This window comes from Neopelma chrysocephalum, unplaced genomic scaffold, assembly GCF_003984885.1.
Source record: "Neopelma chrysocephalum unplaced genomic scaffold, ASM398488v2 Primary Assembly neopelma1_25, whole genome shotgun sequence".
In the NCBI taxonomy this organism is placed as follows: domain Eukaryota; kingdom Metazoa; phylum Chordata; class Aves; order Passeriformes; family Pipridae; genus Neopelma; species Neopelma chrysocephalum.
This window is the reverse complement of record NW_020897694.1, coordinates 9334129-9360665: the sequence shown is the minus strand read 5'-3', so window position 1 is coordinate 9360665 and position 26537 is coordinate 9334129. Positions and strand designations below refer to the sequence as shown.

The window sequence follows — 26537 nt, the reverse complement described above, 5'->3', positions numbered from 1 at the left end:
GCTGGACTGACTGTCATTTCTTAAGAGGCAGAATAACAATGCCTTTTTGTCTGTCATATTTTTTTAATACAGCCCAAGTGTAAAACATTTTTTTAATCTCAGGAAAGGAAATTAATGAGATTTAAGGTAGCAGTGTAGTACAGGCAACTTTGAAACTCTGATTGCCTACAGTTTTTAGTAATGGCACTTAGCAGAAGTAAAACCTAGCTGATTACTTTTAATTATGTAATTAGAAAATGATGAATTCACTAGGCCTCCAAGATACTGAAATGCAAGTGAGAAAATAGTAGCAGATATTTTTAAAAGTTTCCATTTGCAATTTCATGGTACTTCTCAAAGTTCCACAATAATCTTCTACTATGACAAGAGCAAGAATTTGCTATCATTTGTGAGTAGTACAAAGAAAGTGTTTACAAAGTAGTATAGCAGAGCAACAAAGAAGCTCCCAACTTCCTTCTGAACAGACTTCAGCATGCTATTGACACAGCCACGTGGTTATTTTGCAGTAATTTTATTTTAGGAATGCTGATAGGCTATGAGACCCTGAGTACACAATGAAAACATAATTCACTGCAAAAGTGAGGTGTTGTCAGACTTCTAGCAGGAAAGGTTATGATAGAAAAAAGAAAAAGTTTAGGGACTGGTAGCAAAGGACAGGACAGTTAGTGGCTAATATGTCATTAAACCCTTCAGCATCATCAAGGATCTTTAAATTATTTATCTCAAGTGTCTTCTATAAATTGTTTCAAAGTTGCATCACGATTAATGCCCTGAACAGATCAAGTACATCCAAGAGATGAACTGGATTTCTAGAAAATGCCAAGTGGTACACATAGTAAATAAAATTCACACAGAGGAAAACTCTGTCCCACTAGAAGAAAAAACCCCACTCTCATTTGAGGACATTCAGTTCTACTCTAAGTTATAAAACAGAATTCCTAGAAGAGCAGAATATTGATTTTGTTATGCTTAAGTTTATTTTGATAAACTTACAGGGTTGATTTATTTTCACTATGCACAGTTTGAGACAAAGATTCCTGATTCTCAAGAATGTCATGTTTACCAGTCTGCACTAGTTCAATGACTGAATCTGAACAATCAGTGTCAAGTTTTCTTTTTTTGGAAAAAAACCCATGGTTTCTGTCATTCACAGCACTCTTTTCTTTCAGCTCTTGATCAGCATCTCCCAATACTTCAGCTCTGCTCATTAATCTGCCTGAAAGCAAAAGAAAAGTTTGGTTTGCTTTTTGTTTTTTTTTTAATGTTTGTTTTCTTACTTTCACACTATCATAGGTCAAACTTACATTAAAAAAATACAAGAACATTAGTTGGGAAAGCAAAATATGAATGCAGTCTATGATTCTATGATGTCAATAGAGGCTGACATACAAACTGAATTAGACATACAGCCCTCGGTACAGCATGCACAGACTTATGAGGTAAAAAAATCAACAGTCTGAGACAGGCTTTGCTCCAGAATGTTTTGATTGTTTGTCTGTCACCATTGCATTGCAGAGTTCTTCAAGGTTCTTCTGTCCATTTGATCATGTTGCAAGTTAAGATTATATTGACACACTTCTCCTCCAACCCCATATTTCCCTGTTCTCAAAAAAAATCCAGGGCAGAGACCACAAGAGAGGGAAAATTATGCTACACATCTTCCACAGGTCACCTTCTGTTACCTGAGTAGGTACAAACAAATGTCCCCTTGTCGATATCATCCAGGCAGCGGACGCCCCAGCCTTTCTTTTCAGTGTTGAAAACTTGCAACCTGACTTGAATGCCATGCTGTACAACTCTGTTCTGACACATCAACTTATCACACCTGCACAACACACTGCACTCGTAAATTCTGTCAAGAGGAAGAAAAACAAAATACAATATAAAAGGATGCACTACTAAAACAAAGTTTCTATTATTAATTTCCCTTCTAAGCATCAATAAGGCAGTGGACTGAAAAGATAAAGACTGACTAAAACTGGTTGTGCAGCAGTGCTCTGAAAATTGTGACTTTCTTGATTGCTGATTCATCAATTTTAAGAGTGTCAGCTAGATTTTGGTATCAGCAGACAAGAAAAATAAATGCTAAATTTTTGTTTTATAGGAGTAAATCTCACAGAAGCAGAAATCCCTATGAAGCACCTCATTCTATGCTGGAACAGATTTTAGCAAAGACAACCTATATGCTTGGACCTCAATGCAGCTGTCATGAGTTTAAAGATTTAACAAAGTATATCTAAAAACTCACAACTGTGATTTTTTTTGGCATTTGTTTCTGGGTTCTCTGACAGCTTTAATTCTGCATGTTAACCATAAACTAACATCACACAGCAAGAGAGAACTGAAAGGGCTCCTTAAGCCTGTGGGTTCAAGCCCTTGGCTATTGCAGAAAGCTGCTTTGCACAATTCCTCTTCTAAACACTTGAAGTAACTGGCACCTTCTTCAGGCCACATATTAATCCACAGGAGCTGAATAATAGAAAGGGCAAACACTTGAAGCATTGGATGGCTTTGGAAACTCTTGGATGAGTCACACATAACCAAGTCTGGCAACAGCAGCTGGTCAATGCTTCTTTAGGATTCTGGTCACTCTTTACACTTTTCTTAGACCTTAATCTAAGCTGTGAAAATTGTAGGATCTGCAGTAGAAGAGTTTTTGGGTTTTTTCCTCCTATTACTCAAGTCACATCAACGCTGCCTCCGTATAATCCTAAACATCCACTGGACAGATTATGTGACCAATACATCTGTTCTAGAACAAGCAGCAGTCACAAGTATTGAGGCCATGTTGCTGAGAACACAGCTGCGCTGGGCAGGGCACGTCTCAAGGATGAAGGACCACCGCCTCCCTAAGATCCTGCTTTATGGTGAACTTGCCACTGGCTGCCGCATGACAGGAGCCCCGAAGAAAAGATACAAGGACTCCCTGAAACAACATCTCAGCCTTGGCCATATTAATCAACATAACTGGTCTACTCTGGCCTCCAGTTGGGAGGCCTGGAGACACACCATCTATAATGCTGCTGTTTCCTTTGAGAACGCACGCAGGATCACTCTCGAGGAGAAAAGACAACGCAGAAAGAATCGTGTCTTGCGGAATATACCACCTAAGGAGTCTTTCTGCTGTGCCTTTTGCAATCGGATATGTCTATCTCGTATTGGCCTCATTAGCCACCAGCGTGCTTGTAACAAATGTGGATAGAGCCTTCCTAAATCTTCATTCACGAAGCCTAGCCATGATCAAGTCACATTAATTATTTTTTATCATCCTGATCTGTCAGTAAAATTGAGACAAAAATAGAAGGTTTCAGTTAGCCAAAAACTCCAGTTATCTTAATCCTGCAGCACTTACACTACAGGAGTAAAATAAGAGCATACAAATAAAATAGCAGTTAATAGTTTGGTCTTTCTTACCCACTAGGAACAGGTCCCTCCAGTCTTTTGTAATGGTATCCACGGCATCTTTTACTACCCAAAGATAGAGAGGTTTTACTACAGCCTCTTGCAGTTAGCTGTAGGCATGCACATTTTGACCTAAAAGTAAGAATAAAACATCTCAGAATGTATTTGGAGCAGCGCAAATCAATCATAAATCTAGGTAAGTCGAAATGTACTTAACTATTCACACACACACACTTGTATATATACATCTATATTCCCCTTCCCCACTCCTTTTATTCCACAAGGCTGTTTCAGGCACCGTACTTTCTCTCTTTGTCTCTTGGCTGGTTATTTGTGCTTTACAATAAACATGTTCGCTCCACCCCAAACTCATTCTTCCACCAAGCTCCTTAAATGGCATATGCAAACAGCTGAAGTACAACAGAAATTTATTATAAACAGGACACTATCAAATGGATCGAATGAATGAAAATCACCTCTTCTGGCACAGCATTCCAGCCTGTTACCCGCTACTTTGTTACTTTCCTCCCACCTTAGCCCTCAGGAAGTGAAGAATTTTACACTGTGGAGAACTCAAGCAACAGCACTTGTCTTCACAATCGTATGGCACAACAACTGCAAAGAATCACAGTGATCATGCAAATCCTGAATCCCAAAACTGCATATCAAAAGCATCTCAACTCCTGTGGGACTTCACTGCTCAGCTGAAACTAAATCACTTTAATTACTGGAGCTTCTTTACACCAGGATGTGATTTCAAGGTCTTGTTGGGTCGTGGGCAATTATGCTGCACACCAGCACATGCAACTGCCCCAGCTATCAAAAATACAAAATGGATCCAATACCAGGTAACACCTACAGATAGAGATCAGACAAATACCCTTCAAGAAAGCAGACAAAATTATCACCAAACTCTCATACAATAACTGTGACAGGTTCCCACAGAGTGTCTGTAGCCCAGAGTTACTGAGATTTAGAAAAAGCAATGAACAACACTATTGGAACTGCTCAGACCATAAATGCATTCTGTGACCACAGGCTTTCATAGTTTCTGTTTAGAAAAGGGGAAGGAAAGGACGTAGAGGTTGGGAACAGGGTTGTTTCTTCCTCTGCCCTCAGTAACCTTCTAAGTTCCAAACAATCTGATCCCTTCAGGCTGTCCCATCCCACCTTTAGGATACCACAGTAGGAGCTGCAGCAGATATTGTCATGTGGTATCCTTCCCTGCCTGCCAGGAAAAAATTCTTCCTCTGCTGGCACAAGACTCCCTTTCCTACACCTTTTCCAAAGCCAAGGGACCTGCTTGTCAGCTCCACCTGGAGGAGAAGCACTGCCAATTTGGGAAGAAAGGGAAAGGAACAAAATAATCCACCTGTTGAACACTTCCTTCACTACAACAGAGGGTGGACCAGTAGGAGCACCCAAGTTCTGGTGAAGAGAAAGACACAGTGGTGTTAGTCAATACAGAACATGGTACAAGACAACTCCCACAGATATTCCAGCAGCATTGGTCCTGTTTGACATTGTTTGGTACTGTGCACCTTCACACACCACCACACTGCTGTTGTGGCATCCTGTCACTGGACTGAGATTAGATTTTTCTGTGTACCTATCAATGCAGCCATCTGTGCAGTCACATGAATCCACAAACAGGCTGGAGAAGTTGTTGAGATAATATCCACGTGGCCATGATGACTTCCGATATTTGAAATAAGGTAACCTTGCGTGGTCAAGATTGTTACAGAAGGAGATGGGCACAGACTCGGCTCCGTTGCTAATATCAAAGTCGAACACAAGAGGTTCAGGATTCATGGTGTTCCTGCCCAACAGTACATATGTGTTGAAGGAAAAGTGATCAACAAATAAGAAATTGCACTTTGTTTCAAACAAATAATTTTGCACATCTCGAAAGCTTCTCAGACTCCGACCGCAAGGAGCTTTGTAATTCACATCCAGGGATTTTGAAAGGCAGTCTGCTTTTGCATGCCGTCTTTGGAAGTGAAACAGGATTGGTATCTTCAGAGGGTTTTCACCCTTGTAGGAGCCTGCTGCTCCCTTGGCAAGACATGCACTAGAGCACTTGTGGTTCTGATACTGTAGGTTTAAGGGTAAGTGTTGAATTTTGCTAGATGCTTTTTCAGTCCCTGACCATGTTCTTTCCATCTCCTCTTTCCTGTTACTTGGAGTAGAAGAGAAAAAAAAAAAGAAAAAAGAGCAGCATCTTAGACAACCAGCGAAGCATTCAGCTTTTTAGTGGTTCAATATTTTTAGCACAGGAAAGAAACAGCCCATTCCTAGAAGGCCCAGGGTTTCACTGAAACACTGTTTCACATGGTGTTACTGTCCTAACTTCATATGAAGACATATTCAGTTGCATTAAAAAAAGAAAAAAAAAAAAGGCAACAGCTTCTTAGCTTCTTCCTAGAAAGAACTTACATGCTAAAACACAGAAAGGACGTAAAAAAAAAAGAGAGGAACAACATATTTACCCCCAATCAGTACCTGAGGCTAAATACAGAGGGACTAAGTCACATGCCTGACAGTATGCAAAGTACAGAAAGTCTGAGAACTGCTGCTTAAGTCCTAACCCTGATAATCCTGGTAATACTCATGAATTTTTATTCACAACCTAATGCCCTATTCTGCAATGTTCTCATGGGGTAAATTAGACAAGTCTACTTAAAACCTCACATTTTCCATGTAAGTCAAGTTAAAAACCTTTTCACTTTGAAAGCTGGCAGAACTCAAAACTGGGTTTAAAACACTGACTTTAGAAATACAAACTGAGAACTCTCTCAAATGCAGTAAAGAACATGTCAAATAAGGAACTGAAATAAAGACGCTGACCTGTCAGAACCTTCTACAGCATTTGCAGTGTTGTCATCTGCAAGAAGATGCTGCAATTTGGGTTTGGTTTCCTGTACTCTATCTCCATCAAACCCATCACTTACTGAAAAAAATGAATGCAAGCAAAAATTTTATCAACTCACATTTCAATTTATAATTGAATTTAGTTACTAAACAGAAAATTGACAAAATACATTAAAAATAATGCATTGCTATGAAGTACAGCTAACAAAGAGCATGTCAGTAAGTGCCCCACTAAAAAATCTTACACATAGTTTTCAAAGTGACCAGAAACAACATGCACATGAAACACATTTATAGATTTCCCTTCATTATTTGAGACAAAAGAATGCCAAGGTATTTCAGCTAGTGGAGCCACGCACAGAATAACTCTGCTTGCAGACAGCTCAGGTTCATCAGGGCTTACTAGTTCAAACTGGTTCCCTTGGTACAAGTATTATCGACACACACACAAACAACAAAAATACAAATCCAGGTGAAAGTTCACAGTCCAGTACCTGAGGAAATTAATAATTATATTTTCCCCACTGTAATGCTAATGGCCTTCTCAGATCTGTTTTATTGATTTCAAAGGAAGGAATTAAGCTTCTAGTGAGTAAAACAGGAAAAAAATGAATCCGCATACCAAACAAATACAATCGGGATGCACATACCGTTTGTCAAAGTTAAGAGATCACTTAGATTAGCTTCATTCACCAGTGCCCAAGCCTGCCAGCATTCTGTGCAAAAAAACCCAAACCAAAGCAGATACTTAGTGTAAGCAAAGTAATGATAATAGGGAAAACAAGGTGTAAGTCCACCAGAGATACTTGTTTCCTCAATAGGCTAATCTAGAGTATTGCAAGACTGATAGTATTAGAAACCTTTTGCACCACAGACCTTAACAGACACATCTAGGAACTGCAATAAAATTACAGCTCACAGTAGTAGTTGTAAATTAACAGTGAATATCCCTTGGCTTTTGGAAAGCTGCGGGAACACTTCCAAACACACACACACTGGTGGCCTACAGTAGGAGTAATATACAAAAAGACAACTTAGTGTCAGTTTCTCTCTTTACTTTGTCATCAGTATAGTTATCTTCAAGCTAAGAAGAGCCACGCTTTGTCTGAAAAAGTATATCGGCAAAACAAGAAAATGGCAAAGTGCACCTGAGATTGTCTTTTTTTAAAATGAAGAGACTTTTAAAAAGTGCTTAAAAGCACCAACTACTAAGTAATTTAAATTCAGAGATATCTGAATTATGTCAGATATCTCACAGACCTACACAAAGCAGGCCACAGCTCCTCTGCAGTTCAGCTTAACAGCTACAAGGATTTCAAACCTTGGTTTGTGGCAGTTCCATTCTTGATCTTTTCCTTTAGCAACAGCAGCACATTTTGCACCTGCTCAAATATGACATCCACTCTTCTACTTCCCAATTGCGTCCAAAACGTTTTCAAATCACCTGAAATGCAAATTCCTGTTTACAAGTCTGTACAGCTCCTGAGAAGTCTAAAAATACACGTAACTTCTAGTGGACTATTCAAAGGCTCCCGCTCATTTCATTTGGAGGCACTTCTCAAAAACCAGTCAGGACAGCAGAACGGCTTAAACCTTCAGAAGTCTATTCCTAAAGCTATTCAAGAAAGTGAAACAGAGGTCAAGTGACGAACTGGAGTGGGTTCTGATGGTCCATGATGCTCCTTCAAGCAACCTTTCAAGCATGTCACAAAGGGTGCTGTGGAAGCCTTTCTTCAAATACCAGCAAATGAGTCCCACTATAAACTAATCACCACTGAAACTCACGGGAGAGGCAAAGAAGAATATTTTCAACTCAGTGAACTGCATATATTATTCAACAAAAGACATTCAGAATTTTTTTTTTATTGCTGTAACCTCTCTTAGCTACACAGGCTGACTATCCTGTCCCATAATTAGTTTGGGTATGTTTTCTAGGGAAAAAAAATATTCATAATATTTTCAAATAAAAGCAGTTCGGTAAACTTTGTTCACCAAGTGATATCAGTTGAAATAATTAACATACCCCATATGTCATGCCTCCTTCCTCCACTAGAAATAGTTATAAAGAACATTTTGTTTAAAGAAATTTAAGCTGCTGGTTCAGAACATACCTTCTCTTCCAAAGGTATGTACTTTTGAGGTACTAAGCCCATTCATGAAAGCTTTTGTTAAAACATTAGCAGTACATCTTTCTCAAGGAAAAGGAAATAGGGTTCACTGTGTCAACAGATGATGCCTGAAAAAAGAACAAGCTCTTTCTCGTGATTAATGTTCCTCTTCTTCAATGACTAAGCACAAAAGAATAAACAAATCCTACTCCATTTCTAGAGGTGGAGTCCACTGTCACACTAGGTTTACATTCCACTTTCAGACAGCAAATCTCAATTGGCAAATGTGCTGGGGTGACACCTCCCCAGCAGTCAAGAAATACTGCATTCTTGTAAGTCTTGTAAAAAAGTACTTCCTTCATTTTTGACTTACTAGAGAATGACTTCTGTTGCCCAAGGCACCAGAAGCAAAGACATTCTACCGCAGTACAGAGTGTATGGTTACTCTCAAAACCATCATGGCAGCAGTGAAGGGAGTAACAATCCTTTGTCACCACAACCCCAGCTGCTTATGACACCAGCAGCTAAAAGTGTAATATTTAATACAAACAGGCAATGTTGAAAGTACTTCATCTTCTGAAAGAACTGATTTGGCACTAACTCTCAACATAATTTAATGATCTCTTATATTCACAGAATTTTTTAAAAAAATGTGAAAAGGTTAAAGTCCCATTACAAAAAAAGCCACAACGATTTTTGGAAGCCTACATTACTGGTCCAAGAGACAATGCCTGCCCTGTGCCATTCCCATCCTTTCGCTGTGCATGACAGTATCACAAATTTAAAATACTGAGAAGTAAGTATATTTCATATTTGCGTTTCAAAATACACATTCAGGAATAGATCAAAACTGCTGTCCTCATTCTTTACCGGTTTTCAGACACTTCAATACATTTACTAAATTTGGATGATTTTTTGGATTGGTGGATGTATTACTTCAGAGGACAGGTGACAAAACACAGTTTTTTGTTTCTGGGCCCTCAGCTATAATCATGCATAGGCCAAAGAGAAATAAAACATATACTACTATGAGTAGTGCTCGCTCACCTTAGAAATGCTTCCCCAGTTCTCATGCTGGAGTGTCCTAAAACTCTAGCAGCAAAAACTTTGTTTTGCACAGAGAAGCAAAGAACGCATATGAAGTTCACAGTACAATTTTCATTTCAAAAAAGACAGATGTCCACATCCTTCATCTCTCCAATGTTAATGCTGCTACTGTCAACCCCAGACAGGAGGATAGGTAATGAACAGACATAGGAAGCGTTTACCTTGTCAGCTTTCAGAATCATCACACCAGCTGATGACTCAAGGTGTGGAATGGCATCTGGTGGCAATAGTTCTAAAATTGGCTGGAGGGATTTTCTTTTCCCTCTATAGAATCCTTGTGGCCACATATCACTTTTTTTTCCAGCATTGTGCAGGGCAATGATGCTAGAGCAAGAAACAAGCAGCCAAGGTCAGGGCTGCTTATTCCAGCCACTAGAAAAACAACTCATGAACGTGTTTCCTGCAGTGCTGCTGACTAACATCTTAAACCATAAAAGGCAAAGCTATTGTCTTTCAGTTATCATTTTCACATCAGAAGCGGTGCCAAATATACACTACCTTCCTCTTCCCCTCCATAAATCCAAATTATACTACCTTTAATGCTCTCCTCCCTGGAACTGGTAAGGTGCTCCTCTTCAAAGAAGTCGCGCAGCACTACAAGTGTGCACCACTTGTATGGTAGGTACATAATGTACAAGTTATGTACAAGAATGTACAAGTAAGAGATTGTGTGAGCAACCAAAATGGTTGTAGCTACTCAGCTTTTCAAAATTTATGCAAGTAAATACTACAGTGAGTATCAGCAGGAGCACTGTGCGGTGCTGTGGTGAAACAGTCATCCTTCTTTCATATATCATCCCACGCCTTGTCAAGACATAGTTGAGGACCACTCAAATGAAACAAGCTGCATAAGGAAGCTTTTTTACGTAGTCATTTCTTACTATCCCTCAGGCATGAAGTGGTCACAGATGGCCCATACATTCCAGTACATTCAGGTGAGCCTACACAATCCCCACTGCCTATTAGCTCACAGTTCTTTTTTTCTTTTTAAATTTGTGCTGTCAGTACTACAACTAAACTAATTTATTTAGGGGAAAAAAAAAGGAAAGCTTCTTTTAGGTAAATATATTACGGAATCTGTTTCTTGGCAGATGCAAGATGAAGCAAGGTATCTACACTGTAAGAACAGTAAGGAGAAGCAAGGCAGCACTCTTCAACCACACTGAAGATTCCAAATTTCCATCATCATGAATCACAGAATCAATTAGTTTGGAAAAGACCTCTGAGACCATCGAGTCCAACCTGTGACCGAACACCACCGTGTTAACCAGACCGTGGCACTGAGTGTGACGTCCAGTCTTTCCTTAAACACCTCCAGGGATGGTGACTCCAACATCTCCCTGGGCAGCCCATTCCATTCCATTTATGTTGGCTATTTAATCTTTTCTATGCTAAAACTGAAAAAACACAACCATTTTCATTAACTCTGGAACAGATACTTCCTTTGGCTGAATGGGAAAATACCTTAAGGGAAGACTGTTAGCTTCTAGAACTGTTTCTCACAAGACCAATGACTGCTCAAAACATACACCTATTTGTTTTTTAAGGCTTACTTCTTTTCTCTTCCATCCTCCGGGGAGGCCGCTCGGAGCGCTGTCATCCGCGCCGGGGCAGTGCCAAGCCCACCTCAGGCCGGGGCGCGCCGCGTGGGTCTCGCTGCGCTCCGGCACGGCCGAAGGCAGGGCCCGGGATGCCTGTCGGAGGGGGAGGCTGGCATGGGGTGAGCCTGCGGTCAGGGGCCGGGCCCCGGGTCACTCCCGCAGCCCTCAGGGCCTCGCCGCGGCCCCCCGCACTGCTGCTGCTCCTCCTCCTCCCGCACCTGCGCCGCCGCACGCCAGAGGGCGCAACTCCGCCGGGGCGCGCGAGCCAGCGGATCTGGGCGGGCCCGCGCGCGTGGGGATAAACCTGCGCGCACCGCCGCTGTCTCTGCTACTACTGGCTGCGGCGGCGGGAGGGACGGCGGCGATGGCCAATGAGAAGAGGGGGCGGGGCCGCGCACCCGCGCAGAGGCGGCGGAGACGGGGGGGCAGAGCGAGGGACTGGAGGTGCGTCCGCCATCTTGGAGGGGGCGGGTCGAGGGGGGGCGGATCGTCCCCGGGGCGCTGTGGGGGTGTCGTCGTTATGTCGGGGCAGGGGGGTGAAGGGTGAGTGGGCTGGGGGAGCGTGCTGGTGTGGTCCGGCCAGGGTCGGGCTGCGGCGTCTTCATAAATGTGTCATAAATGAAAACGTATGATAACGAGTGAGCGAGTTGCGTAACTTAACTGCTGGCCGCTGCCTTTCACCCTAGCTGGCTGTGGCGCTGCCCTATGAAGTGCTAAATTGTCGCTGCCCTTTTCGATTCACAGTGTGAAAATAAAGGTTTGTGTCGCCCTTCAAAATTTTAAGCAGCGCTGCCTTTGCAAGTGTTGGCATTGTGGCTATGTAAAGGGATTTTTCAGAGGGGCTAAAAAATAATCCACTCTTAAAAGGCAGTGAGGGTGGTTTGTCAACCCTTTTTTTGTCGCTTCTTTTTTTTGCCACCGCTTTAAACTCTAGATATGAACATAATACGCTCAAATAATTGTTAAAGGATCTCTAATCTTGTGGTATTACTAAAATATTGGGGAGAGAGCAAGATAGAAATTTAATTTTTCTTTCGGGAGAATACTGTATTTACATGACTTGAAGCTCTGGTCTGACCCAGGATCTTCCAGAAGATTTTGATGTCCATCATCTCCTTTGGACTTGTATAAAACCTTTTAAATGTTTACACAGGCATGCCTACATCTGTGCCTGTGTCTGAAGTTCAGCCCATGAGAACTGCCCAGCTCCACAGAAAGGAATGGGACAACTCACAATAACATTGCTGGGAACAGGATGGCTCAGTGTCACTGATGTGCTGACAAATCTCTTAATAAAAATAGTAGTTTACATCTTAAAAAAGATTTCTCCCTTGTAATTATTTATTTTAAAATTAAGCACAAGCTTTTCTTGCTCTTGGAATATTCTGCATTATGAGATGATGCTTGCAGATTAATTAAATTATTAATATATGTGTTTGTGAATACTGAGTGTTTGGAAACGCTTAGGGCCTTACAAATTGTACGTGAGGAATATACCAAATACAGAGAAGATGGAACCCAGTGATGGGAAGAAGCTGAAAAAACATGACTGCCTGCCTTGGCCAAAAGAGAAATTATGAATATATTAGAAAGTAGTAATGTATTTTGCTTTCAAATGTTATTTGAAGCAAAAAAAAGGGAAATGTGTCTTTCTTAAAACAAAATTAATGACATAAGACAAAATTAATGAGGCAGTTTTGAAACATACTTGAGTTTCCTTTGTTTTGCTTTTATCCTGGAACTGTAATATAGCCTTTCTGCAACACAGCAGCAAATTCTGCCTGTGAGCCAGTAAGCTCAGTTCTTCCCAAACCTGTTAGGTGGCAGAAGCTCACAAGCGATGCTGATCTGACATCCCAGCAACCTGCCTGCAGCACTCCTCCAGCAGCAGTGTGAGCTTCCTGGGGCTCTGCAGTCTAGACCTGGACTGACTACCTGCACCCCAAGGTGAGAGCAGCAGTCCCACGTGCTTACACATTTGCTAGCACCTTTTGTTAGGGTGGCAACGAAAGGACTGACTGTCCTGGTGAATGGTGCTGTTGTTTGAGTTGCTGAATTACGCTTTTGTTACATAGTTCTGTAGAGACTTCAGATGGACGATTTCATAGATAGGCAGACCACAAACAGCTCCTTTGAGTGGGAGGAGGTGAAGCTGGTCCAAAAGGAACTGTCTCATCTAGTTCTCTTCTCCAGGGATGTTTTTGTCAACTTGAATGCCGTAGGGATCTGGGTGTTTCCTCCTATGACCAGATAGACTTGGGTGAAGTAGAGACACCAGTCAGACTCCAGAAAACACAAAGCAGTAAAAGCCATAGACTTTGGAAAGCCATGGGCATTTGGAAAATGCTTTTTAACTCTCGTACAGCTTTTTGTCCTTTTCTGATGGGCTTGGCTCTTTGTTTGATAGACTATTTTCTTCTTAAAGTATCTTCATCAGTTGAGTACTTCCGCCAGCTCCTTCTCTGTCACTTTCTCCATTATGCTTCTTGGTGCTTTAACTTGCTCCTTTATAGATGAGTGTCCGCACTTCATTCTTTCAAAATGCAACTTTAACATAGTGTTCTCTTTTATTACATTGATTAGTTTGAGCATGGTTTATGTGTAGTCTCTTGTTTTTCACACATCTTGAGTAAGATAACAGAAGAGAGAACAGGCATTTCTATACAGATCACAGATCATTACTACTTTACAAATTCATTGCCAACAAAATGTTTTTAGTGAGGCAACCTTTGATTTATGTTAGAAATTTTGCTGTAACCCATAATTATTTATGAGGACACGGGCTAATATTCCCCATAGGTACATTGCTCACTAGTTGGACTCAGACTATTTACAGGCCCTCAGCATGTTTTGTTACTATGTTTTGTAGTTCTTTTGCTATTGTAGATATGTTAGAAGGTTATTTGAATATTAATTTTTTCCAGGTATTAAGTGAAAAAAGGAGAGGTTATGGGTCTCTGAGAAGCCTGTAAAATGATTTTGTTGTACCTGTGACATAAGCATGTTTGCATTCTTGGCAACTAAAAATCTAACAAATTGTCCATTTGAGAAGTGAGCTTCTAAAATCATAGGCTGTTATAGTCCTAAGGGAATCTTAAAACACAGGCAGAGACCGCCTATGAAAAGGAAAGGAAAAATTTGTGTCACTGTTTTAACAATAGACTTCTTTCATGTGGAGGACCTAGATGTCTGTTAATTACCAACTGGCTTGAGGGTTTTGGATTCTGGCCCAATATGCTGAAATTCTTAACCATCCACTGGCTGGCATATTCTTCAAGGACTGTATTTGGAAGCTGGTAATGTAATGGATTTTGTCTTTATAGACTGTTTACGTAGCAGAAACATTTTCATTTTTAGCTATGTTTCTGTCTTACAGTCTCGGTATTCATTGCCGGCATAGATTCCAGATAGTTGTGTGAGCACAGAAAGCAAGAGCTGGTTTGGAAGTTAGATAATGTTGGACCAAGTTGAGCAGCATGTGTTGTCTTTGCTGTGCCACAGCCCCACCACAATGATCAAAATGTAAAACTCTGCCCTCTAATTTTAGGTGACTTGGATGAATTAACAAGATCTGAAAGCCTGGGATTACTGTTGCACTTGAAAGGGTCTGAGATCTCTGGAAACCAGGCAGTAGATGTATATGATGAAAGGAATCCAAAATAAATGGAAGCCTAAAAACCTTTTTATCATCCTTTTTCCATGTGAACATGGCCGTATATTTGTCTGAAATAAATTTTCACTGGTATTTTCTGAAGTAAATCTAGTAGTTATAAATTATTCCAACCCTTTTGATGAGTTCTGTTTGTGGGTTTCCATGTGGATTAAAGTATGTGCACCAAGTATTTTCGTTAAATGAAGATGTAGTAGACAAAAACCTCTAAGCAATCTGCAAGATTGAATGAATCTATGGTGTTCCCACTCTTAAGAGATGTTCTGTGGAGACCTCCACAACTCCCTTTCGTTTTGCCTTTTCGTTTTTAAATCCAACTCTGGAGGAAGTTGTCCTTGTGGTGCCAGCTGATAGAAGGTGGATCAATTTAGTGCTGGTCTTGGTAGCAGCTCTGCAAAGGCCAGGGAGGCAGTACCTGGCATAGAATTGGACTTGAAATAATAAAAGCCATCAAAAAAGCAGCATATGGCAACAACCTGAAGTAATTGTTATGTGTAGATGGAATAACCACATTCAAATAAAACTGAAACCTGTAAGGTTTCAAATATACTAAGAGAAATTTGACTAAAACCCTATAAAACTGGGTGAATTAATAAGTATATTCTGGACTAAATAGTCCTTAGTCGCAACTTCCTGTGGGAAAAATAATTTACTTGAAGAAAACCCTAATTTTTTAGTTACTGTTTTCTCTGATCCAGTTCGGTGTGCTGCATCAGCACTTGGTTTGGCCTAACTTCGTAAAGGTGTGGAACTGACAGTAAGGTGTGAAGGACAGGAGGAGCAAGAATGGGAAGCAGTATTGTCTTATTAATATGTATTGCATTCGGTTTCGTTTATAAGCATTTTGATGGGTCAGGGAAGACACAGTCCCCTGAACATTTAAAATTGGCAAAGAAGGGAACGATTTGGATATCCCATGCTTCTCAGCCCCTCCCTGTTCATTTGTGCCATTGCTCAGGGGAGTGGTTTGGTTTAAAAAAAAATGACTTATTTGGCTCAGATAATTTTATCTGAATAACATTTTCCGTCTAATTTGCTGTGCAGCCACTTGGTATTTCTGCTTCTCTCAGGGAATTCTGGGTGGCCTAGGTGCAAAATGAGTATCTGGAGATAATGGATTGCTTTCTAATTTAATTGTTGGTGTCATTTATCCAAGTTTAAAGTGTTTGTCCAACCACTTCTTTAGTATGAACAAAGTGGTGGTATGGGCAGAACACTTAACTGTGTCTAGGTTATTGTGGATGGTCTTATCACACAGCAGAGCCTGAACCTCTCTGCATTCTCAGTTGTGCTGGACCAAAATCCCCTCCTGCTTTTTTACAGAGAGCGGAGATTAATGGATGTCTTTCATGAGCACCTGCCTTTAACTTTGTTGTTACTTTTTTCCCCTGTAAAATTCTTGAACCAAAGAACCTGTGGAACCAAAAAGCTGTGTTGAATACGTGTGACAACCTTTCACTAAGTGAACTGTGGATTCAAACCTTTGCAACCCTTTTTTCTTAAGAACCACCCTCCCTTTTCTTAAAAAATATTACTCGGGTGACTCCAGTGTACGAATAATGGCATTGCTCTCACAGAAATAGATACATATGCTATCTGTTACAAAATAATACCAAACCAATTTAGATTACATACAGACTAACATAAAGCTTTATTAAGATTAAATGCTGCTAGACACATAAATTTAATGTGTATTAAAAAAAAAAAGTCCACCAAATACTGCTCTTTATCTTATTTAAGTGTATGGAATTGGTTTCTGTCAAGTTTGTGATGAACAAGTTACACGGGATGTTGTTTGGTAGCATAAATGTCTTTCACTTGAAGTGAAGGATCATTTTTAAGAATGAATTGATTTTGTTAACAAATTCACAGCAAAGTGCTACAATCCTTGCATTAGCAGGTCGAGATGGGTCATTCCAACCTGGCTATAGGGGATCAGGAAGAAGGGACAGGACTTCCTTTTTTTAACTGTTTTTGCTGCCACATATTATAGAAATATTTTAAAATTGCATCCCCCCTCCTCCAAGAAAATGTTCATGGATGGATGGAGTTTTTCCTTTCTTTTGTTCTTTTATTATTGTAGTCCATATTGTCCATTTTAGAAATGACTGATACAGGTAGTTCCAAAAATTCACACAATTTACATTTGATAAGTCTCTCCACACTTCCTATCACTTCTCCAAAAGCTGCATTTTTAGGGGAAGTAAGAGGAGTTTGTTTTTTTTCTGGCTGTAAATTTTCATGGTGCCCAGCAGGCTGATCTGCCTCCCTCTGCAGTCACATCATTCCTAGAACTAATGCAAGGAAGCTGATGGCAGTAAAGGCTTTGTGGTGGTTTGAAACTCCTAAGGATCCAATTTTTAAGTTCAAGACCCCCTCCCACAGTCTGCCCCTGTGAGAGGGTTTAGTGATGGTATGGTCTTGATATCTTTTTCACTTCATGTGGAGAGTTTTCAGACAAAACACAACCATTCGTTATTGGGGGAAGGGAAAAATATTTACAAAGGTTTATTTACTCACACCTGTATATATATATATTTACATTGAATTAAATTCCTCTTTTCCTTCAATAAAAGTCCAAGAAGGAAAGAGAAAAGTCTTTCTGTCACTGCACAGGCCACAGTTCCTTCGTTTCAGTTTTTGTGGCACTGGTTAGTGTCCTTCATTTTCCTAAGGCAGCAGATTTAAGTATGGCTGTCAGGATTTTGGTTCTTACTTTGTGGAAATTCCAACCCCGAGCCCGAGCCTTCGGGGGATTTCCTTGTAGATCTTCACTCCTCTTGGGGTGGAACATTGAAGGCAGCTTTCAGTTCAGTCTTACCAAAGCTCTTTTGCTCTATCTCAGCTTGCTAGCACGATAGAAGCAGCAGCAGAGGGCACGGCCACCTCCCCCGTGTTCCATCCTGGCTCAGCTCTCAAGACAAAAACTGGGTTTCTGGGCTCCTCTGTCTCACTCTAGCTGCTGCTGCATTTTGGGACTCCCTAAAGGTTTGGAAGTCCACCCCTCCTCTTCAACAGGTCTCTGAGTTTTGGGAAATTAATACAGTCTTACCCCAAACCAGCTCTGTTGGGTTTTCCTCTGTTTTGTTGCCAGCTCTCCCTCCTGCAGGAACATCTCTGCGTCTTTCAGCCGGCTTCATGTTATCTTGTTGCTACTGGCTATCTTTTTGGCTTTCACCCATCGCTGTCTCTGTTCAGGGCTGCTCCGCTGCCGCTTTCAGTGTTTTCTGCTGCTGCTGACAGTAAGGAAATTCTCCCACCTCTTGATTATGGGACCTGGTCCAGCTTTGACACTACACCGGGTCTCCCGTAGCCTCAGCTGGGGCTGGGGGCTCTTGGCCCCCAGAGGGGCTCACTGGCCCCCTGCTTCCTCGTGGTTCAGATCATGGCTACCAACCAACTAAAAAACTACCTCACCACCTTCTCTTCCGTTGCTGTGGGTATGTAATTTCCGTAGGGCGCATATGAACCTTTGATTGGTCCAGTATTATCAGTGGGGCAAACCATTACTGCCCCAGAGAAAAGGTTTTTCAAACCACCACAGGCTGGAATTCCGGTTTTGACAGCAATGTGTTCCTTGAGCAACTTTATCAACTGTGAAACAACATCTTTAAATTATTTTACAGCATGAGTTTAAAAGAACCCCACTTCTGATATCTCAGTAGTGTTTGTGCCTTGTGTTTCCTGTTGCAAGAGACAATAATTAAGAAGAAAGTACTGCTGCATAACTGGATTTTGGAATGTGGGGGCAGTTGAGTGACAGCTATCAGATTGGGTGATCTTTATTAAAGACCCCGTGTCAGTCTAGCACAAAGGCACTTGTACAAATTTATACATGCAAATTTATTGCAGCAAAAATACAATTTGCTTGCTTTTAAGTGAGGGAAGGAAGTTGTGTGGGGCTTCTTAAATAAAGGCACTGGAGATTGCTGAATAGGGAGAGTTTAAAATTATGTGTAATTTAAACATCCGTAGTGTCCTGAGCATTCAGCTCTTTGTTTTGCCTATTTTGGTATGTCAGCAGGGAGGCACAGCTGTATCAGCTTTCCCTCTTCAAGTGTACGTTTCAATTGTGTACTCTCACTTTCTGAAGTTCACTGGCAGTCAGACAGTTCTCTTCCTCTTCTTCAAATAAGCAAAACTTATTTTGGACTACCAATTCATGGTGGTCATTCACTAGCTGTTGCTTTTGGCTGCCAGAGAAGCTGTCTGCAATATATGATTTATTTGTTGTTAGAAGTAAGACCCCAAATTGAACTTTATAGGGTAATTGCAGGACTGCAGGGTGGTTGTAGTCCCCTGTTAAGGCAAATATTGTGTATATCACATAATCCCTGGGAAAAGTTTGTGGGTCTGTTTTGGGATTTTTTAATTTTTTTTTCTGACAAATTGTTTTAAGCAAATGAACTAAGTAAGGCTGAACCTTCTAAGCGCAAGTTTATTACTTAGAAATTGTGTTGACCTTTGGTCCGACTCCTTATTTGCAGGTCATTAATAGGTCTTGTCTTTTACATTACAATGCTTAGGTCTGTAGCTGCCCCTTCAAAAAAACCCAGCATTAATGTAGGGAGACACACTCCCCTGCAATTCTTCTGTGTCCCATGCTTTTGGTCAGGGAAGAGAAGATGATGGCAGAGGATTTGCCGAGATATCCTCATGCTGTTGTAGTGTCTTGGGCAGTAGTGAAGTGCTAGGAAAACACACACAGAGATGTTACCCATTGTTTTTCCTCTCTCGCTGAACTCTCTGCACCCTGTAAACTGAGTGTCTCCTCATCACAGTTCATAAGGTCTCATCACAGTTCATAAGGTCATGGGAAAGGACTGCTGCAAAACTACGACATGTTCCTGTCTTTGAGGATGAAAAACATGAGGGACTAAGCAAATCTCTTCTGTGTGATGTGACGTGCTGTTACATCACTAACATACTTCTAGCATTGCCTGCAAAAGTGTCTTTCAAAGTTGGGGAAGGGGTGAGGATGTGAGAATACATGGCTGTGAGCCAAATACAAAAATACAGTTTAAGCAAAGGAAGAGTCTCATCTTGATTTAGAAATGGTTCAAGGGCAGCAGCCAATATATAGGAATAAGTATAAGTAATTTTTATAAAGATGCTTAAAGAAAACTCTGGATTTTCTTTAGGATCTAGGGCTAATAAGGAGAAGGTCTAAAAACACCAGGAGCAAAAAGAACAATAACATATGTCTGATGGCTGTGCTAAAGTTATCAACTACGTTGCTGAAAATACATAACTGTTGCGTACATCTGTAGTGATAATGAAGCTGAATATTGCAAATAATCATATAACTATGAACAAGTCCATCATATTCCAGCAGTAAATAAAGACTGAAAGAATGCTTTTGAAAATTTGTGTTACAAATTTATGGAGACTGAGGAATTTTTATTTTTTTTATGTCTAATGTAAATCTCCAAAATTTTAAGGATTGTCATGAAGCAAATGCTCTTCAAGGTGATTAATAGAAAACAGATATTATAAAATGTCTGGTAAGGGTTTGATGTAGTCTGGCTAAGAAAATGGCTCTTGAGAACATTACACTCAATGAAGAGTCAATTAATATGTAATTTTTTGATGTTCAGTCACTGGATGTTTGTTTGCAAAAAAAAAAAAATCCTCAAATGAACACACAGTTGGAAGAAAATGCACAATTCTTTCTGACAGTTTTATCTAGGCTATGTAGAGTAGAAAAATATCAGTGATAGCATAACTTCATGTATTTGGTTGAATTGAAGAGCATGTTAGCTGACTCTTTTGAAATCTGAAGTTAATCACTATGGGAAAGGCTGGATGCACCTTAAAAGATGGGGAACAATATCTGCAAAAATTGAAGTCAGTACTGGTTGTAGGTGTTGGAAAACCATATCTGTACACTTAAGGTGGGCAGTGGTGAAAAAGTAAATTCTGAGTTTGTTGAAGTGATTTGATCTTGTACTTGTGCAGGAAAACTGGGGAGCCTTCAAAGAGCATACTTTTGCAAATACAGGAGTCACAGCAGCAGGAAGCAGAGGGTAAAACATAATGTGAACTTGCATAAAAGGAAAAAAAATAGTTAGTGGTAACTCTTTAACTATTGCACTATCTTATTGCTAGACTTCAGAGATTCTCCAGCACTTGAAATTAGTGTCAAATTAGCTTTTAAGAAGTTCTTGTTCAAGCAGCTGTTGAGTTCTGTAAGGTCTCTCATGTCTTGTGAGAACTAGAGTAAATTTTTCAATTTTTAAAACTCCTTTTATGGTAGTAACAACATTGATTTATAGTTTTGAGAAGAGCAAGAAAAAAATTTATTTCAAACTTTTTTAAAATACAAATAAGTCTATAGGAAGCATTTAGAAACTGTCCTCAGTTTTGAAAGAAAAGCCAGTTCTATGTAAATTGTCACAGATTCTTATTACTTGTTACTTTTGAACTTCCTAACCATCTCATCTGCTTTTTGTTTTTGTTGTTTTTGTTTTTTTTTTTTTTAATGGAAAACCACAAAGGTAGTAGTGTGGTTTTTGAGTTAGATGACAAGGTATTAAATACCTTAAGTTCATGTCTTTGGTTACCTGGCTGCTGTGCTGCTCTTTGGATACAGGCCTTTGTGTGCTGAAATCTTTCAATGGAAGTTCTTGTGCTTGTGAAAGTAATTTCATCCCATGATGACAGCTCGTAGAGACCGTCTTGCTCATGGAAAGTTGAACTGATACAACTCCTGATGGGTGACCTTCTCACAGGATTCTGCCTGCTCTGAGAAAACAAGCCATGTCTTTTCACTGGTGCTTGGGTGGGAACTCCAAAATAGAGAATAATGCCAGACATAATTTTATGTCCTAATCAGCACTGCAGTTCTGAAAGAAAGAGTTTTGAGTCTTTTCTCTCTCAATTCCACTATCAGGCCTACAGCTCTGACTCATAAATTTAAGGTCCTGAATGCATGCATATTAGAAAATGTGTTCTGCAGCTCATCAGACTCAGATAGCATCTAAGTAGAAGTATTATTTTTTTGCAAAGATACTATATAACTTCTCGTCTCTGGGCTGATACAATTTGAGACTCCTTTTTCATTTGGGAGGTGTACACCTTACTCATTTTCAGTGCTAATTGTTACTATTTTCATTGAACAGTAGCAGTTTTTTATCCTACAGAAGTGTAGCTTTTGATGGCAGATAAGGTAATTTTATGAATGCACACTGCGAAAACACAGACGCAGGAGAAAAATTATCAGTTGTTTCCATGGGAAGGGAGCAGATATGTGAACAACTATTAGCATGAGAAAACTGTAATTTCTTGAACTATTTCCAGAGGGCGTGACAAAGTTTGTGAGTATAGATCTGTGTGCTGTGTAATAAAGGAGCTGTCAGATTTCATTGGGAGATGTCTAGAGGAGGGATGTTTGCCAGGAAGATTTCCATCAGTATATTTGACCTGATACAATCTGTATAATGTAGAGCTTGCCACATGTGTCATGTGATGAGTGATTTTCTTCCAGGTATCCAGAGCCTGTCAGGGCTTCACTGTTGAAGCTACCCAGGGTTGGATGTTGAATCAAAGCACACCCAGGTGCCTCAGCTGCTCTCCCTCCAAAACAGGGAGTCCTGATGACAAACACACTGCTGCACGTTGGTCCTTGCTCAGGACAGACTTCCTGCACTAAAAAATGCCAGCCTGCAGCCTTTTTGCTGCCATTTAAGGACTTCAAGGCATGACCCTGGTTTATTAATTAAAACAAAAGGAATTCAGCCCCTAATTAGATACTTTGTAGTTGTATGTCTAACATAATAATTAATTTGTAATGTTAGTTGTTGGCCAGCACAGATGGGTAGAACAGGGGATGGCTTTTTAGTGATGTGGGAATGTGCATGGATAGGTTTTCCCCACTGGGAAGTAACAGTACTGGACTTCTAAGAGTATCCTACTGGTTAATTGGCTCAATGTAGTCAACCTTTGGCCAGGATGGGCTAAATAGCTCTTTAGGGAGGCACTGGAGGCTCCATCTTGGGACCAGAGGAATATGTGACTAAAATCCATCATAGGGAAATGACAGTGACATAGGGAAATGACAGTGACAACAGGGAATTCATGACCTAGTAGGGTGATCACATTAAAGTCATGTTAAGATCCTTATTGTGGGATAGGTGCAAACACCCAGTGTTGCATCAACTGACTACATATCTGTCACATGAAGGCAAATATATTTGCAGTCTGACAAGTGATGAATATACTTAATTGTTTGTCAGAAGAAATGACTTTGGGGTACTTGTGAAGATGATATCTCCTTGTGCAGCTTGAGCTCAATGAATTCCCAGGGTTCCCTATCCTGATCCAATGTGTTTAGCATTGTTGCAGGATAAAACTGGTAAAGAGCAAAAAGTGGGAAGACCTGGTTTCTCCTCCAGGGGAGCAGTGCTGACCACCAGAGATTTTACTGTGCAACTCTAGGCAAGTCAGTTTAGAGCAACACTTGCTTAAATATAACAGCCGTTTTTCATTAATTACAGTAATCTTTAGGTTTCACTATTTGACACTGGGAAAAAAAACTGTAATTTTTCATCTGAAAGCAGCAGTTTAGACTTTTAGCCTAATATTATTCTGCTTTAGTAGGACTCTTAACCTGCATGAGAAGAGACTCAGAAGTCTGTTCTGTCTGTGGACATGGTTCCTGGAGATGTGCATCACACAAACTGCAAGATTGTTATCCCAAGAAAAGGACACAGAAAGCTGGGTACTGCCTAATATTTTTGTTTGGGTTCCATCACTGTAGTGTCAAAGCACCTTATGGTCTTGAACGCATTCATTTTCTCATGGGGGGACTTAAGTGGCTTTTCCAAGATCACGTAGAAATGTATGACTTAAATAGGAACCGGCTCTTGTCTTCTTTGATCTGAACTCATTTCTTCATTGGTATAACACCCTACCTCTGTGTGGGACTTTCCAGTAGTAGTCGTTCCCTTGTCTGGGGCAACCACTTGAAAAATACAATGGTTCTGTGGGTAAATCCTGGCTTTGCTGCCCTGAAGAAGTAACTACCTGGAATTCAATAAATCACTAATGGTTCTCATGTCTTGTTTGATCCCTCATCTACAGGAAGTAGCAGTCTCTGAGCTGCTCTGGATGCTCAGTCTGGACAGTCAGAAGCAATCTTGAGCAATCTGTTGTATCTAAGTATTGCAGACATGATTTCAGAGTCCCCCAAGAAGGCAGATAATGCTCTTCTGGGATATTTAATGTGAACAGGTATGGAGCCATTTGTAGCTATTCAGCATGGTGATTCTGGATGACACTTCAGGAAACCTCAAAGGTGCTAATTGCCAGAAGCAGAAGAAGAGTAGAGTGGTCCTTCTGGTATATATTTCTTTTTCTACTTTACACTTGGTGTCAACTGCTCTTGGAGATAGGATTTAATGGAGCTTTGTCTGATCCAGAACGATGATTCCTATCTACTGACATTCTTTAGCACTACATTTTAGAGTGCACATCTTTGGGTGTTTACTTGGTGCCACCTCAGTTTCCTCATACTCAACTGGATCTTATAGTGAGTGCCTCACAGGAGCATTTAACTTGTGTTTCAAAGTATGCCTAATTTTGCTTGTTTACAAGTCATCTCAAGAACATCCGATGAAAAATGCTTTAGCCTTCTGTAGTTAGTGGTGGTCAGTAGACAAAAAGTCTTAATCCTTTAATGCCTTCACCTTGTCAGAAACAGAGCGACACATTGTGTATAAAGAAATTACTGTCATCAAAAGGCAGTTCATCTGCCTAGTATTTTCATTGCACATCACCATTTGTGAGATGAATATGCAGTAATACAACTTTCAGTTTCAAGCACTATTAGGAAGTTTAAAGTTCTGGTTAGGGATGCTCCATTGTCTTTCACCAGTAGGAAAGTTGTAGGAAATATATATAGGTTTTATTGCATAAGTGAGTGTGTTGGAAGGGGATGTCTTAGTATGCAGTACCTCATGCTGCCTAACATTAAGAAAATTGCTTGCTGAATTTATGTGGAAACCAGTCACTAAATTCAGTATTTGCCAGAAGACTAAGCACTCTTACTATTGTTTGAATATTTTGGAAATGGGAGATAATAGATGGATGCTCTTACACACATGAAAGAATTTTTCAATTTAATGAAGAAATACACTAGCAGTGACGCAAGGACTCTCTTCCAGCATAGTAGACATAAATGAGGATTTGTTTGACCATGTATAACTTTTATTTGCTACTACCGTAGATAACGTGTTTTTTTAGTGTGCTGCGATACAAAATGTAAAATTGGGCCTCTCATGGCACATGTGTGATGAGAGGTTAAAATTCAAGTCTTCAGCAAAGCTCTTTTTATTGCTCCTCTTAAAATGAGCTTTCCTTTTCCCATTTTTAATTCTGCTAATGGACCTTAAGCAAACAAACGTGGACATTCAAGTAGTTGGCTGTACAGAGCTGGGATAGAAGCTGTTTGGAGAGGTGAAGGCTTTAATTATATTAAAAATACCTACTCAACTCTTCAGGGAGTTACTGATTTTGGAGGACTAGTTTCTGTTTGCATGTGTCCACAGGAAAAAAGAGTGATGTTGTCATGAGTTTACTGTTCCTCCACTCATAAAAGCAGGAGTGCAGGTATGCTTCTTATTTGTGTTTTATGTTGGGACACAGTAGATAAGGGACATGATTAACATTTTATGAGTGACTCTTTAGAGCAGACATAAAATTTTAATATGTTATATTTTTCAGCTGTTGGGCTCTAGTAGCCTTCTGTTTAGACTTAATTTGCTTGGGGTGGGAGTGTGCAAGGAAATGGATCCATTTCAGTTGACTTTCTCTAACAATGGGACTGATGGATGCCTTTAAAATGAGAAAAATTGCAAATACTCTGGCCTGTACATAAAGAATTAATACATAAAGGCTTCTGGTAGAACGGCCAGTGTCAGTGCTTGATTTCTGGAGTGATGTACACAAGAATACCATGTTCAGTAAGAACTCATGAGCAGTTTATAAGAGTTATTGAAGGTCTTAAAAAAACCTACCCCAAACCAACAGAAACAAACATCATCTTAGCAATTGCATTTGCATTAAATGAAACGGGAAGGAAAAGGCAGTACGTGCATAAAAACGCTAGAGGGAGCAAGGAAGAAGAAGAGGGGAAAACCATTGAAGACGTCTGCACCTTTAGGAATAGCTTTTATAAAGCATCCATTTAAACCCTTCTGCTTACTTCAGCTAAAATGCAGCTACAGGTCGGCCACTGCATCTTGCTGCTCTCTGTTCTCCCACACTTCACTGGAGAAATTTCAATTTTCTGGTCCTGAGAGAGGCCTGGAGCTTTGCTGCTTTTTAAATGGCCGTAAGGAAAACCACCTGCCCCTCCATAGACTGTACTCATTTTTTTTTGCCTTATTTTCTATTTGAATGAGCAGCCAAATGTTAATTTGCCTTTCAGTGCTGCTGGCTGTTTTGGGGGGACTGATATATAGGCTCGGTTCTCAGCTTGTCTCCCTCCGAGATTATATGGGGTAGAATGAGAGAAAGTGGGAGTGTTGGTGTATGTCTGTATTGGGGATCTATTAGATGAAGAGGAATTTATTTGCATTATTTTGGAGTGGCTGCACTGCTCTTGCAGAGATCTGAGGAAAAGCAGTATCTGCAAACTTGTAGAATAACACAGAAGCACGAAGTTACTGTAAAGTCTCTCATCTTACAAGGTTTTAGAACTGTTGTTGGGCAGACTTTTTATACTGCTTTGTCGTAAAGCTAAATGCCTCGAGTTAAAGTGTAACAGCTTTACGATGT

General features: G+C 40.3%; 2 protein-coding genes across 5 annotated transcripts in view; one reads left to right on the top strand and one right to left on the bottom strand.

Annotated features, from left to right (window-relative positions):
* The window catches only part of LOC113963715 (histone-lysine N-methyltransferase SETDB2-like), a 50939-nt gene extending 39649 nt beyond the window's left edge, over positions 1–11290 (bottom strand). Inside the window, exons 1-9 of the mRNA XM_027675135.1 lie at positions 11042–11290; positions 10023–10082; positions 7595–7717; positions 6924–6989; positions 6250–6352; positions 5012–5581; positions 3415–3534; positions 1683–1852; positions 994–1216 (exon numbers count right to left, since the gene is read on the bottom strand). Of these exons, the coding sequence (XP_027530936.1) occupies positions 994–1216; positions 1683–1852; positions 3415–3534; positions 5012–5581; positions 6250–6352; positions 6924–6989; positions 7595–7717; positions 10023–10082; positions 11042–11057 (1451 nt within the window). The 5' untranslated portion in view covers positions 11058–11290. The remainder of the gene's footprint in view (positions 1–993; positions 1217–1682; positions 1853–3414; positions 3535–5011; positions 5582–6249; positions 6353–6923; positions 6990–7594; positions 7718–10022; positions 10083–11041) is intronic.
* A 179-nt stretch (positions 11291–11469) lies between these two features.
* CAB39L (calcium binding protein 39 like) overlaps positions 11470–26537 on the top strand; it is a 67242-nt gene continuing 52174 nt past the window's right edge. For 2 of the 4 annotated variants that reach the window (XM_027674381.1, XM_027674382.1), the window contains exons 1-2: positions 11470–11533; positions 12910–13036. The gene's annotated coding sequence lies outside the window, so the exon portion shown is untranslated. Of the gene's footprint in view, positions 11534–11678; positions 11847–12909; positions 13037–26537 lie in introns of those variants that run through there. The other 2 variants (XM_027674383.1, XM_027674384.1) reach the window with 2 other exon arrangements.